Raw genomic sequence first — 16,102 nt, forward strand, 5'->3', positions numbered from 1 at the left:
AATACATTTGAATCAGTTCTAATAAGATGGATGAAACTGGGGCCTATTATACAGAGTGAAGTAAGCCAGAAAGAAAAACACCAATACAGTATACTAACGCATATATATGGAATTTAGAAAGATGGTAACACAACCCTGTATGCGAGACAGCAAAAGAGACACAGATATATAGAACAGTCTTTTGGACTCTGTGGGAGAAGGAGGGGGAGGATGATTTGGGAGAATGGCATTAAAACATGTACAATATCATATAAGAAATGAATAGCCAGTCCAGGTTTGATGCAGGATACAGGAAGCTTGGGGCTGGTGCACTGGGATGACCCAGAGAGAGAGTATGGGGAGGGGAGGTGGGAGGGGGTTCAGGATGGGGAATATGTGTACACCCGTAGCGGATGCATGTTGATGTATGGCAAAATCAATACAATATTGTAAAGTAAAAAAAAAATAATAATAAAAAATTAAAAAAATAATAAAAATAAAGAGTTCAAAAAGCTTGACAGAAGCACATAGTATTAACCCAGAGCTAGAGCACTTAATATAGGTAAATTTCAGTTCCCAGAACTCAGCACTTAATATAAGGCAGGCCCTCATTACCACTTACAAGGATCAGAGCAGAGACTCAACAGTGTCAGGAGAGGGGCGACTGACAGATGGAGTCCTCTCCGTTTCTGCTTCTCTCAGAGGTGGGTCAGCATGTGCCAGCAGACCTGGCTCTGCCAGCAGACCTCACAACAAGAGGTTAATTATGCTACCAAGATTTTTGTATCTGTAAAACACATTGCATCCTTTTCCAGGAAGCAATGTTTAAAATATTCCTGCCTACTTGTAGAGTAGGCTTTAAAGACTTCTGAGGCTCCAGGTTGTGTGAGAGAGAGAGAGAAAGAGAGAGGGAGGGAGAAAGAGGGGGAAGGAAGGAATGGAGAATGCAAGCAAGCAACCCCCAGGATTCCGTTTCCGTCTCGAGCTCCTATTCCTGCTCTGTCTGCGCTCTCAGTCCTATGTCTCAGGGGTTGCTGCCACCACCTCCGTCTCCAGAGCTGCTGAGGCCCGTGACTCTTGCTTCCTAAGGAAGCTTCTCCCTCGAGCCCATGTGGGCTTCTGCCTGAGGGCCGTAGATTTCTTAGCTGAAGCTGTCTGGATGTTGCAAGCTCACCCTGTTGCCCCCGCTCCTGCTTTCTGACCCTCCAGTGACTGTCTGCCTTCCCACAGCCCTTGACTGATCTTCTGTCTTCTGTTCTGAGTGTTGAAGGGGCCTCCAGCGTTTTCCCGTCTCTCTTCCTGCTCTTCTCTCAGAAGGCTCAGTTGAACTGTTCATGGTTTCATGGTTTAATCAAGTTCTTAAAGTTGCTCCTTTTCTTTCTCTACTCCACATAAGGCTGGTGTTTTTGTTGGACTTTTCCCCCTTTTATTTGGTCCTTGTTTTCTGGGTCAGGCATTTATTTTTCCAATGTAGTTTTTTTCCCCCTTATCACAGTGAGAGAAATGAAGTCAGTGTTCAGGAGCCTGCCAAAAGCAGCTGTTTTCCAAACAAATCTCTTCAACTCTCACCTCTCTGAGTTGGGTCATCTCACTTGAAAAGCATTTTCCAAGTGAGCCCAAAGTCTAAGTTGGGTGTGGCCTCGCACTATTGTGTTCTTGCCTTGATCCCCTTCACTGTGCCTCATCCTCCTTTTTCCTGTCATAGGTGTCCTAATTCTGTCTGTTCCCCATGGGTCCCGCAGGAGCAGACAAACCCCCACATCCATGATAACCGTTTTGCTTTGAATCACTTCTAATAATAGACCCCATGGACTGTAGCCCGCCAGGCTCCTCTGGCCATGGGGTTCTCTAGGCAGGAATACTGGAGTCGGTAGCCATTCCCTTCTCTCAGGGATCTTCCCAACCCAGGGATTGAACCTGGGTCTCCTGTAGGCAGATTCTTGACCATCTGAGCCACCAGGGAAGCCCAATAATACCTTAAATATTTTATGCTAATCTTCCTACTTTCTCCTCTCAAATAGCTCCAAATTGTATAGGAATTTTGTATAGCTCTGCCAATCTTTACATGGTGGTTCCTCATTCTACTTAACTATGTAACAAACCATTACAAACAGTGGCGTAAAACAGCAACCATCTGATGATACTATACTCAGGATTCTCTGGGCAGGAACTGGGAAAGGACACAGTGGGAACAGCTTGTCTGGGGCCTCAGCTGGGATGATTCTAAGGCTGAGGGTGGCAAGGTGATGACCGGAGACTGCATCACCGTATGTCTGGCTCTTGGGCTGAAAGGACTGCTTACTGGACCACCGACACAGGCTCTCGCTGTGTGGCTTGGATTCCTCACAGAGCATCGCCCCAAGACATCGTCTGTGGTGGCTCAGGTTTCAAACATGAGTGTCCCATCAAACAAGGTAGATGCCTCCCTGCCTTTTCTGGCCCAAACTCAGATTGTATGGGATACAAGCAAGTGAGAAGATGGAAGGAGTGTCAAGCCCTCAGACCTGTTTCTGAATGGAAGGAGCGTCAAGGTCTGCCTATGAGAAAACATGTTGAATGGGAGATAATGTTGTGGCCATCTTTGGAAAAAAATGCTCTGCATAGTCTGCCCTCCACCTACAGCTCATCTCAGTTCTATACGCAAAATTACTCACTGCTCCCCAGAGCCTTACCGTCTCATCCCATGGGGCATCCACTTCACGTTTAGGCTCTTACTCAAGGCGAGGGCAAGTGAGGCTCCTCAGGGGCTTTTTAGGTATCCTCTCCTCCATCTGAAGATCTGCGAACTAAAGAAACAAAGAAAGGGCTTGCTCTTCACATCCCCAGCACATGACAATGGGACAGATATAGGATAATTGCTGGATTCCCCAGTTGCTTTTATTTCAGATGGTACAGCAGCTTTAAGAGGATGACTTTTTAAAAAAAAAAAAAACTAGACTTCTATTTTTTAATTTTTTAAAAATTTATTTTATTGAAGTACAGTTAATTTACAATATTGTGTTAATTTCTACTGTACAGCAAAGTGATTAGTTATACATATACATACATTCTTTTTCATATTCTTTTCCAAGATGGCTTGTCACAGGATATCGGATATAGTTCCCTTTGCTACCCAGTAGGACCTTGTCGTTTATCCTTCTCATATGTAATAGTTTGCATCTGCTAACCCAAACTTCCAATCTATCCCCCTCCTCAGCCTTGGCAACCATAAGTCCGTTCTAAGGATGACTTTGAATAGCTCCCTGCCTCTGGTTCCCTCTGGGGCTGGTGAGGTGCATTCCTCGATGCCAATCAGCCATCCGGTGTCTTGCCTTCCTGTCTCTGAAAGATATCTTTGGTTCCCAGTTCCCAGTCTGATCTAATCTAATCCCCTCTAAGTATATTTAGATAGATGTGCATCTCCTTTTCTTTTTTGCATCTTTCTCTCTTCCTCTGGTGCAATTTCCCTGCAGTTTCTGAGAGCAAACTACTCTCTCTCTCCCACTTTCTTTGCACAATAAGACTGAAGCATAAGTAAAAACAGTCTTAAAAACTCATGCTCGCAAAGGCCCATTAGAATATCCCTGCATTTATAATAACAGTCATAGCTGATAAGCAGCTTTGATTTGCCAAGGTCAAAATCCTTGCCTGGCTCACTCTTGAGCCAGTGTGTGTTTGTGTGTGTTAAGTCACTGAGTCATGTCCAACTTTTTGTGTGTCCAATTGTGTAGTCGTTTCCAACTACAACCCATGGACTGTAGCCCACCAGACACCTCTGTCCATTCTCCAGGCAAGAATACTGGAGTGGGTTGCCATTTCCTTCTCCAGGACAGGCTAATAGCACAGCTCTAAATTCATATCAGAGCTGCCTCCTTCTCATGGGCTATAATGCAAATGTTGACAGTTTCTCCCTATCAACAGCCCAAAGTGGTGTGGACCACTACCTAATTTTTATCTTTTTTTGTCTCATGCCTTTATTATTTAAAAAAAGTCACCTCAGTTAAAGTGTCTTTTAAGTTTTAATATATTCTAAAAATCTTCATGGAAGAGAAATACATACTTTTGCGTACAAAAATACCTTTGAGTTATGAACTGTTACAAATATACATATTATATGAATTTATCAATGAAGAACTGATTTGTACATAAGATTCCTCAGCTACCTAGAGAAGCAATTTCCTTTTGAAAAGTCATGTTTGTAATATGCTCAGCATGTTTGGAGCTGGGCTGATGATGAGAAAGGGCCATCCTTTGATTATGTATTTGCAGTCTAAAGACAGTGCTGTGCAGAAAAAGAGCCACCTCTTCTTTTGAGTAAGAATTTGCTGCCTTGGACAACATGTCTGCTCTTTTCTCCGAAGGAAGCATCTTCTCTTGTCAAGGAGAACTGAAAAATGAAAACAATAACAGCTGCTTTTAAAATTTCTAAAAAAAAAATAGTCTTTTTAGTTTCTGAGCTAAACACCAAGGTACTGAGGTCCAGCCCCAGTGGATCCAGGGAATTCGAAGGGGAGACGGCGTTGGCGATCAGGATATGATAGAATTAAAGATATAAAGAGTGGTTAAATAGGGATAGCTCAGCTAAGAAATTCAGTGAAGAAAAGAGACTGAATAACTTGGTTTATGTGGAAAACCAATAAAATTCCAAGACAAGGAATTTACGCCACCTATGTAGGCCTCAGGGGTCCTCCCGTTCTCCCGAAGGAGAGGAGACACTAAAGCCTCCCCGGTCAGATCTTAGAAGCCCAGGCAAAATTAGTAGGCTTGGCGAGCCTCCACACTCCAGATGGGAGTTCAGCCAGAGGGTGAGAGAAAGAATGACATGGGGAGACCAAGCTTCAGTGAGCAAAGCCCGCACTTTATTTTCCAAAGTAGTTTTTATACCTTAAGTTGTGCATAGAGGATAATGGGGGAAGGGGTAGAGTCATGCAAGGTCAGCAGTCCTTGATCCTTATCAAAGCCAGGCTTTCTTCCTGCAAACTTATCATATGCAAAAGTTTAGGTGATTTACATCATCTTCTGGCCAGGAGGCCTATTAACATTTTATGATCCTTTCTTCAGAAAACTTATTTTTCTCTAAAGGTGATTATTCTAGAGTCAGGCGCCACCCTCCGAAAGCATTAGATAAAGTTGCATTCCTATAGGGCAAAGGTGTGGTGGGCTATAACAAGAAAAGAATTAACTCAAGGGTCCAAGGTTACAAACATTAAAGCTACTACTTACATTCACCAACATATATTAATATGTTATATATACACCAACTATATTAATCAATACACTCCCAGGAACACAGTAGGTAAGGGATATGGAAACTTAGCGGCAAACATTGGCCCAATAAATGAAAACCCTTCATCAATATAATTTCTAATCAACCCACTATACTATACTAATAATCTTCTAACTGCTCAAAGGAATCTGTATTTAGAAAGTTTAGAACATCTCATGCCTCTCATGGTTGGGAGGCTGTGAACAATCACATGTGGCCGGAAGAACCTGTTCAGGCAGGCTAGAGAACTTCCAAAGGAGTTTGTGAACTAAAACACTCTTGTCACGCCCAGGAACTTTATTAACTGGAGCTCTAAGTTAACTCCTTCTCTGAGAGAGGTGGTAGGGGACAGCCCCCCATAAAGTCAGAGGTGTAGGTGAGAGCACAAAGCAGTAAAGTAGGCAGACTCTGGTTTTGGGGGTAGATGCTCGAGAATTTCCAGGGGGGACTCCTGAGGCTCGATCCCAGTTTTGCGTATGCCAAGCCTCCTTCCTCATGACCTTTGCCACGGGCGGAGTTCTTCACGCTGGCTCCCGGCACCAATGTAAAAGAATTTCGGGTGTCATAATCAGACTTTATGAATTGTAGCACATCAAGTGAAAAAGTTGGCTTAAAGCTCAACATTCAGAAAACGAAGATCATGGCATCCGGTCCCATCACTTCATGGGAAATAGATGGGGAAACAGTGGAAACAGTGTCAGACTTTATTTTTCAGGGCTCCAAAATCACTGCAGATGGTGACTGCAGCCATGAAATTAAAAGACGCTTACTCCTTGGAAGGAAAGTTATGACCAACCTAGATAGCATATTCAAAAGCAGAGACATTACTTTGCCAACAAAGGTTCGTCTAGTCAAGGCTATGGTTTTTCCTGTGGTAATGTATGGATGTGAGAGGTGGACTGTGAAGAAGGCTGAGCGCTGAAGAATTGATGCTTTTGAACTGTGGTGTTGGAGAAGACTCTTGAGAGTCCCTTGGACTGCAAGGAGATCCAACCAGTCCATTCTGAAGGATATCAGCCATGGGATTTCTTTGGAAGGAATGATGCTAAAGCTGAAACTCCAGTACTTTGGCCACCTCATGTGAAGAGTTGACTCATTGGAAAAGACTCTGATGCTGGGAGGGATTGGGGGCAAGAGGAGAAGGGGACGACAGAGGATGAGATGGCTGGATGGTATCACTGACTCGATGGACATGAGTCTGAGTGAACTCCGGGAGTTGGTGATGGACAGGGAGGCCTGGGGTGCTGGGGTTCATGGGGTCGCAAAGAGTCGGACACAACTGAGTGACTGATCTGATCTGAGCACATCAAGTCCTGTACCAGTAGATGATGAACTTTAAAAAAAGTTCTTTCATTTTTTTAGAACAAAAGAAGTGTTAAGAATGATCAAATTAGTATAATGTGGGGGCAAAGTGTAAAAGTACACTGAAGAGTTTGATGCCTAGATAGTATTTCTGTTTTATCATTTACAGATTGTGTGATTTTAGGCGATTTATTGGGTTGGCTAATAAATTATTGTGTTTTACCATAAGATGTTACAAAAATCTTAAAATCTTTAGGGCTTTATGTTCCTGACTTACAAAGTAAATGCAGACATGTATTTGCATAAAATATTCCTTATTTTATTGTGCTTCGATTAATTGTGCTTGGAAGACAGATACTGTGTATTTTACAAATCAAAGGTTTGTGGCGACCCTGCATTAAAGGAAGTCTATTGGTGCCATTTTTCCAAGGGCATTTGCTCACTTTTTGTCTTTGTGTCACATTATGGAAAGTCTCAAGGTGTTTCAAATTTTTTCATAACTATTGTATTTGTTTTGGTGATCTGTGATCAATGATCTTTACGTTACGACCATGACTCAGTAAAGGCTCAGGTGATGATTATACTTTTTTAAGCAATAAAGTATTTTTAATCAAAGTATGTACATTTTTTTTAGACATAATGCTATTGCAAACTTTACAGACCACAGTACAGTTTAAACATAACTTTTAAATGCACTGGGAAACCCAAAGCTCCTGTGATTCACTTTATGTGATACTCACTTCATTGAGGTGGTCTGGAACCAAATCTGCAGTATCTCTGAAGTCTGCCTGTACTTATTTTATGGGGCTCTTATGAAAATGAAGTGAAGAAGTGAAAGTGAAGTCATTCAGTTGTGTCCGACTCTTTGCGACTCCATAGACTGTAGCCTACCATAGACTGTAGCCTACAGGCTTCTCCATCCATGGGATTTTCCAGGCAAGAGTACCGGAGTGGGTTGTCATTTCCTTCTCCAAAGATGAAGTGAGATAATGACTATAAAGTGCTCAGCACAGGGTTGGGCAGAGAATCAGAACTCAATGAACAAAACTACTGAAACCTCATAATTTATAATAACTGTAAGATACAGTCTAAATTTTTGGCAATTAACTTAGATTATATATAACCTATATACATATAGATGTTTTTGTATATATACACAGACACCAACTAGTATATGTATGCGTGAGTGCATGCATGCTAAGTCACTTCAGTCATGTCTGACTCTTTGTGACCCATGGACTGTAGCCCGCCAAGCTCCTCTGTCCATGGAATTCTCCAGGCAAGAATACTGGAGTGAATTGGTGCCTTCTTCCAGGCGACCTTCCTGACCCACGGATTGAACCTACATCTCTGGCATCTCCTGCATTGGCAGGCAGGTTCTTTACCACTAGCTTCACCTGGGAAGCCTCTTATATATGTATACATGCAGACAACTATGAAATGGTTGAATAGCATCACTGACTCAATGGAAGTGAGTTTGAGCAAACTCCAGGAGCTAGTGAACAGGGAATCCTGGAGTGCTGCAGTCCATGGGGTTGCAAGGAGTTGTACATGACTTAGTGACTAAACAACAACACAACTATATACATGTACACACAACTATATGTGTATATATACAAATACATATGTGTATATATATGTAGTTATGGTTATTCAGTCAAAACATTTTCCTAAATGCTTTTGGTTGATACCCTTAGCCTTTAGCCTTTCTTCAAGTCAGGAACTAGGCCCTGGGCAGGGCACTACAGCTCCAACCTATGCTTACTTGGTCGCTGGCTTTCAGGTTCCATCGATTGCCCTCTGGGGCAATGACATAATTCTTCTTATCTGCCTTCGGTTAGGGGAATGACTGGGCAACAGGCACAAGTGAGATAGTCCTGCCGCTCTAAGGTTTTTCTTGTAGTTGTGAATGGCAGAGAAGCGCAGTCAGCGAGGTCTGTGTTAGCAATGTTAAGTTATCTCCAAAAGGCCTCTTTCTTTTGTGGTGACTGCTTGGCTTGCTCTCATAGATTACACGTCTCAGGGGACTCATAGTCTGCACTACTTGGGCATCACTCTTCTCAAATTAGAGTCTGCCTCAGTTAGTAATTCTGTTACATGTGCTGTATTACCAATACCTATGCAAATATACTCTCAATTCTCATATGCTCATATTCTCATGTGAGAATATGCTCAAAATTCTCCAAGCCAGGCTTCAATAGTATGTGAACTATGAACTTCCAGATGTTCAAGCTAGATTTAGGAAAGGCAGAGGAATAAGAGATCAAATTGCCAACATCCACTGGATCATTTAAAAGGCAAGAGAGTTCCAGAGAAACATCTATTTCTGCTTTATTGACTATGCCAAAGCCTTTGACTATGTGGATCACAACAAACTGTGGAAAGTTCTTAAAGAGATGAGAATACCAGACCACCTGACCTGCCTCCTGAGAAATCTGTACGCAGGTCAAGAAGCAGCAGTTAGAACTGGACATGGAACAACAGACTGGTTCCAAATCGGGAAAGGAGTACATCAAGGCTGTATATTGTCACCCTGCTTATTTAACTTATATGCAGAGTTCAGTTCAGTTCAGTCACTCAGTCATGTCTGACTCTTTGCAACCCCATGAACTGCAGCACACCAGGCCTCCCTGTCCATCACCAACTCCCGGAGTTCACACAAACTCATGTCCATCGAGTCAGTGATGCCATCCAGCCATCTCATCCTCTGTCGTCCCCTTTTCCTCCTGACCCCATTCGCTCCCAGCATCAGAGTCTTTTCCAATGGGTCAACTCTTCGTATGAGGAGAGTTGACCCATTGGAGTCCAAAGTATTGGAATTTCAGCTTTAGCATCATTACTTCCAAAGAACACCCAGGACTGATCTCCTTTAGAATGGACTGGTTGGATCTCCTTGCAGTCCAAAGGACTCTCAAGAGTCTTCTCCAACACCACAGTTCAAAAGCATCAATTCTTCGGCGCTCAGCTTTCTTCACAGTCCACCTCTCACATCCATACATTACCACAGGAAAAACCATAGCCTTGACTAGACGAACCTTTGTTGGCAAAGTAATGTCTCTGCTTTTGAATATGCTATCTAGGTTGGTCATAACTTTCCTTCCAAGGAGTAAGCGTCTTTTAATTTCATGGCTGCAGTCACCATCTGCAGTGATTTTGGAGCCCTGAAAAATAAAGTCTGACACTGTTTCCACTGTTTCCCCATCTATTTGCCATGAAATGATGGGACCAGATGCTATGATCTTAGTTTTCTGAATGCTGAACTTTAAGCCAACTTTTTCACTCTCCTCTTTCACTTTCATCAAGAGGCTTTTGAGTTCCTCTTCACTTACTGCCATAAGGGTGGTGTCATCTGCATATCTGAGGTTATTGATATTTCTCCCAGCAATCTTGATTCCAGATTGTGCTTCTTCCAGCCCAGAATTTCTTATGATGTATTCTGCATATAAATTAAATAAGCAGGGTGACAATATACAGCCTTGACATACTCCTTTTCCTATTTGGAATCAGTCTGTTCTTCCATGTCCAGTTCTAACTGTTGCTTCCTGACCTGCATATAGGTTTCTCAAGAGGCAGGTCAGGTGGTCTGGTATTCCCATCTCTTGAAGAATCTTCCACAGTTTATTGTGATCCACACAGTCAAAGACTTTGGCATAGTCAATAAAGCAGAAATAGATATTTTTCTGGAACTCTCTTGCTTTTTCCATGATCCAGCAGATGTTGGCAATTTGATCTCTGATTCCTCTGCCTTTTCTAAAACCAGCTTGAACATCTGGAAGTTCATGGTTCATGTATTGCTGAAGCTTGGCTTGGAGAATACATCATGGGAAATGCGGGCTGGATGAAACACAAGCTGGAATCAAGATTGTTGGGAAAAATATCAATAACCTCAGATGTGCAAATGACATGACCCTTATGGCAGAAAGGAAAGAAGACCTTAAAAGCCTCTTGATGAAAGTGAAAGAAGAGAGTGAAAAAGTTGGCTTAAAACTCAACATTCAAAAAACTAAGATCATGGTATCAGGTTCCATCACTTCACGGGGAATATGTGGAAATATGGTGAAATAATGGAAACAGTGACAAGCTTTATTTTGGGGGGCTCCAAGATCACTGCAAATGGTGACTGCAGCCATGAAATTAAAAGATAGAAGAAAAACTTGCTTGCTTGGAAGGAAAGCTATGATACACCTAGATTAAAAAACATATTAAAAAGCAGAGACATTACTTTGCTGACAAAGGTCCATCTAGTCAAAGCTATGATTTTTCCAGTAGTCATGTATGGATGTGACAGTTGGACTATAAAGAAAGCTGAGCACCGAAGAATTAATGCTTTTGAATTGTGGTGTTGGACAAGACTTTTGAGAGTCCATTGGACAGCAAGGAGATCAAACCAGTCAATCTTAAGAGAAATCAGTCCTGAGCATTCATTGGAAGGATTGATGGTGAAGCTGAAATGCCAATACTTTGGCCACCTGATGCGAAGAACTGACTCATTGGAAATGACCCTGATGCTGGGCAAGATTGAAGGCAGGAGGAGAAGGGGACAACATAGGATAAGATGGTTGGATGGCATCACTGACTTGATGGACAGGCGTTTGAGCAAGCTCTGGGAGTTGGTGATGGACAGGGAAGCCTGGTGTACTGCAGTCCATGGGGTCGCAAAGAGTCAGAGAGGACTGAGCAACCAAACGAAACTGAACTGAGTGTGGCCCTCTGGATTACTTCACTCTTCCCTACTCTTGCCCAGTTTCTTTTTCCTCACTCCATACCTTCTATTTCTTCCTGTCTGCTTTTTTAAATTTTTTTAATCAGCAGCTAACATTTATTGACTGCTTGCTATTATAATCTGTTACAATATCACTGTTATAGTCACTTTATGTCTACTAACCCATTCAATCCTCATAACCCTGTGAGAATACACTGTTATTATTCCCTCTTTACAGTAGTTAAAACTGGCCTGGACAATTAAAGAACTTGTGTGAGGCCACTCAGCTTCAAAACTTTCATTGGCCTGTATCTCCTTACTGCTTTTACGTTCTTGATCATTTTAATATTAATTTTTAGAGAAGACTTTGAAAGATCAATTTCCTCAGTTCTCAGTGTACTGATATTTTCCTGGAAGTGGGAAAGGAATGCATAATAGTCTCCCCGAATTTAGAATTTCAAGGCTCACCTGATATTAGGTGGAATGCTCAGATTCAGGAGGTTTTTGCATGCATTTTAAGGCCCCTCAGGGACCATTAAAAGACAAGATCATGATTTACAAGGCTAAGACAATGGGAATTAGGATTAGAATGTTCTGTGAATGGATTCTGTGGCTTTTTTGGAGTGAGACATTTTTATTCATTTCCAAGCCCAAACCAGATGTGTGTGTGCGCATGTGTGTGTGTGTGTGTTTGTGTGTGTGTTTATCAATGGTTAAAGTTCAGGAGTTGGGTAATGGGGGAGGGAGAAGAGCGATCATCTGACTTCACCCTCAGATCTTTTTCAGAATGAGACAAAAGTATAACACTGAAACAAACCAATAAAGGAAACCTGCAAGGGTTCCCCTCACCCCACTCCCTGAACTGACTAGGAGCAAACACCCTTTTTCCAGGACGCCTATCCTTGGTTTCTCCCTGAGAAACCCTCTTCTGGGCTTCTTCACTTGGACTACAGCCTGTTCTCAACAGAAGATCTCTATTTGGGATAAGTCTTCATGTAGGTCAGTCACTGAACTCTTGAGTATCAGGTCATGTTGGGAGGGACCCACCGGGGTGAAGAGATACTCTCTTCAACTGAGAACGAGACAAGTACACAGAGGCGGCCGACCCTGGCTTCTTTGGTGGCCCAGGGACCTGCACCTACTGCAAAGAAACTGCCTTTCTGAGCGCTGGGTGGGAGGCGGGACGCACAGTCCAATCTGCCCTCTCCCCCAGGGCTGCCTGCGGCTTATCTCCGGAAGGCCGCCTTGTGAGCCAAGATCCTCAAAGGAAGATGCTGGGCCATGAAGGGGTGACAGAAGCGACAACGTGCCCTTTAAGAAGGCTGTGAACAAGAAGACTGGAATAAAATAGCTCTACTACCGTGGTAGTGGAGTGGGAGCCCCGAGTCAGCTCAGACTTCAGAAATGCAAGGCAGGAAGCACGGGAAGGGCAGTGGGGGACAGGTCAGTGCTCCCGGGTTAGTGGGGAATGAATTGGTGTCTGGGCACGTACGCGAAGGTGCTCACGTCCACCACTGCGAACACACCCCACAGCAGTCAAGGTCCTTATCCCTGAGTCAACAGTCACGGCCCGGGTGACCCGAGGGACTTCAGAAGCGGGTCGTCGGGTGGACCCCACCGCTGCTTAGGGGGTGTCTGTGACGAGTGCCGTGCAGGCACGCCCCCTCTTTTGGGCAGCCCCCCTCTCTGCCCACTTCCGTTCTTAGGAGCACAGACACTGGCCGGTGGCCACGTGCCAAGTGAGGCCGAGCAGCGAGGGAGGGGCAGCGGCCGGGGAGGCGGCGGAAGGTCCCGCCCGGCCCCTCCTTTAGACTCTGGACGTGCGAGGACTGGGACCGCCGGCCTCCGCCTCCGCCTTATAAGAAGCCCCGGGCGCCGGCCGGCAGGGCGGCCCGGGAGGCGGGGACCGGGGCACCGCGGAGTGCAGGACGTCGCGCCCCACCTGTGGCGGCGGAGGCGGCGCGGGGCGTCCGGCCGGGCCGGGATGGGCCGCTACTCCGGCAAGACGTGCCGCCTGCTCTTCATGCTCGTGCTCACCGTCGCCTTCTTCGTGGCGGAGCTGGTGTCGGGCTACCTGGGCAACTCCATCGCGCTTCTGTCCGACTCCTTCAACATGCTCTCGGACCTGATCTCGCTGTGCGTGGGGCTGAGCGCCGGCTACATCGCCCGGCGCCCCCGCGGGGGGCTGGGCGCCACCTACGGCTACGCCCGCGCCGAGGTGGTGGGCGCGCTCAGCAACGCAGTCTTCCTCACCGCGCTTTGCTTCACCATCTTCGTGGAGGCCGTGCTGCGCTTGGCCCGGCCGGAGCGCATTGATGACCCCGAACTGGTGCTCATCGTGGGCGCCCTGGGGCTGGCGGTCAACGTGGTGGGGCTGCTCATCTTCCAGGACTGCGCCGCCTGGTTCGCCTGCTGTGGCCGCCGCCGCCGACTGCAGCAGCAGCAGCATCCGCAGCCCGCGGCCGGGGTCGGCAGCCGCGGCGCTTTCGGGGATCCCCAAGGCGCCGAATGTGGCTGGCACGCCGGCGCCCTGCCCGCCCCCGGCCGCGACTCGGCCGTGACCCTCCGCGTGTCCTCGGTGGACAGGAAGGATGAGAAGGGGGCCACCGTGTTCTCAAACGTAGCAGGTGCCTTTCGGTTGCATCCTCTGGCCCGCGTTGCCCTTCCCTCCTCCCGCGCGGTCCCTTCCTCCTCGCCCTCTTTTATACCTGCCTGCTTAAAAGTAATCGATTTCCACTGCAGGCCGGCTTTAGGTCTCTGCCGCTAACTGAACATATTCCTACAATTTCTCTTTTTCCTCCTGGATCCTTGGGCCCCTCTTTCCCCCTCCCTCTTGTATAGGAGTCTCCTTGTATAAGAGTATTGATTTCCTTGGAGATCAGTTATTATTATTGGGCAACAGATAGCACCCCTCCCCCTCCATTGTAGCTATCTGCACCTTGTTTGCCCTCTCCCCCTTTGCGCATCCTTCAGTCTTCTTGCGAGTTAAAGGTTTGGGGGGGATGAGGGTGGGTTCCCATGTCCGCCCCCCCTTTTTTTTAAATCACAAGGCTCATTTCAAGGCCAAAATTGGACTGCGTGTTTGGAGAGGCGGGAATCTGGGAAGGTAGTAGGATTTGAAAATAACAAAACTGTGTTTTGAGTCCATTGGTTCTTTTTGCTTGTAGAACTTATACACAACACGAGGTTTCTTCTTTGAATGCAGGTGATTCCCTGAACACCCAGAATGAGCCAGAAGAGACGATGAAAAAGGAGAAAAAGTCCGAAGCCCTGAATATCAGAGGTAGGATTGACTTGGGGTTAAGTTGAAATCCTTTTAAGTGTTACATATGGACTGCGCTGAACTCTTCATTTGTTTGCCTTTTCATAGGTGTGTTAGAAAGTTGGCCGGTTACATGTAGAGACTATGACCTTAGTCTCTTGCCTAATGGTGGCATCGATTCTCGGGAGACAGAGTTGCTAATGATTTATCCTTGTTCTACTTAGGCTCATGCTCATGCTGCCTGCTCCAGGGCCCCCCAGATCTCTGGCTTGCTACTGCTCCATTTTGCCCACCCATGGATATTGTGAACATAAAGCGCAGCCTGTTTGAATTGAGTATCATTTTGATAAAGCTTGGAAGAGAGTAGGTGGGATCTATCCAAGGTCATGCCCCAAGTGAACTTGCTCAGTGACCCTCATTGCTTCACTTATTTTGGCCAGAAATATGCTCCTGTGATGGGTCTGTCTGTTGGTTCACTTGAATCTCCACCTCCATGTCCAAAGTGGGGGTTCAGGGAGACAGAAGGAAGGCACATCACTAGCATCTCTCCTACTATGAGCTCAAGGTCAGACTCAGGGTGAAGGTCAGCACTGAGATTTCAAAAGTTTTCTCACTGGACACTAACATGGTATACTATATCTCCCCTCTCCAACTTCTTGAGTACAGGTTTTTTTTCAGAGAGATTCAGGAAGGGTCAATCCCCAAACTGATGGAGAATTTCAGCAAAGAGTGAAAGAGAAAGTGTTAGTCAATCAATTGTGTTCGACTCTTGGCAACTCATGGATTATAGCCCACCGGGCTCCTCTGTCCATGGGATTCTCCAGGCAAGAACACTGGAGTGGGTTGCCATCCCCTTCTCCAGGAGATCTTCCCAACCCAGGGATCAAACCCGAGTCTCCTGCATTACAGGCAGTTTCTTTATAGTGAGTTACCAGGAAAGCCAGAACAAAGATTATGCAGCCCTTTATTTTTAATTGATTTGAGGAAGGTGGAAGTGGGGCTTAGAGGTAAATATTACAAAGAAAAACAAGTAATACAGAAGATATCTTCAGTTCTGAGAATCTCACATCTGTTTTATAAAGTGATATCCAGAATGAATCCAGAGAGAAAAGCAAAAAAGAACAACAGCAACACATGAGCTCCTAAACATTTCTAAATGAATTTGTTTAAAAAAAGTTAACTGCAATAGGGGAATTTCTAAAAAGTGTGGTGGTGACACTTTTTGAAAAGAGAATCTATGATGAAAACTCATAATCCTTTAATTTATCCTTTTTTTAAGGTTCAGTTTTATATATATATATATATATATAATTTAATGAATTTTAAAAATGGAGTTCACCATCATAGCATTTTACCATTTCAAAGCACATTCTGTTTTTATTCTTTTTTAATTGAGATATAGTTGGCATATAACATTAGTTTCAGGTATATAATATAATGATTCGATCTTTGTATAATATTGTGAAGTGATCACCACTGTATAAATATTAACAGATTAATAGTGCATGCTTAATGTCCATTGTCATACATAGTAAGTTTTTATTTTCTCTTGATGAGAAATTTTAAGATATACTCTCTTAGCAACTGTCAAATATGGGTTACAGTATTATGA

At 44.7% G+C, this 16,102-nt stretch overlaps 1 protein-coding gene across 2 annotated transcripts in view; it reads left to right on the plus strand.

The window, feature by feature from the left end:
• Positions 1–16,102, plus strand: part of SLC30A10 (solute carrier family 30 member 10) — a 35,168-nt gene that overhangs the window by 8,831 nt on the left and 10,235 nt on the right. Inside the window, exons 1-2 of one of the 2 annotated variants that reach the window (XM_070384494.1) lie at positions 13,213–13,855; positions 14,434–14,511. In XM_070384494.1, the coding sequence (XP_070240595.1) occupies positions 13,213–13,855; positions 14,434–14,511 (721 nt within the window). Of the gene's footprint in view, positions 1–13,212; positions 13,856–14,433; positions 14,512–16,102 lie in introns of those variants that run through there. The other variant, XM_070384495.1, reaches the window with a different exon arrangement.

This window comes from Bos mutus, chromosome 16 (genome assembly GCF_027580195.1).
Source record: "Bos mutus isolate GX-2022 chromosome 16, NWIPB_WYAK_1.1, whole genome shotgun sequence".
Lineage (NCBI taxonomy): Eukaryota > Metazoa > Chordata > Mammalia > Artiodactyla > Bovidae > Bos > Bos mutus.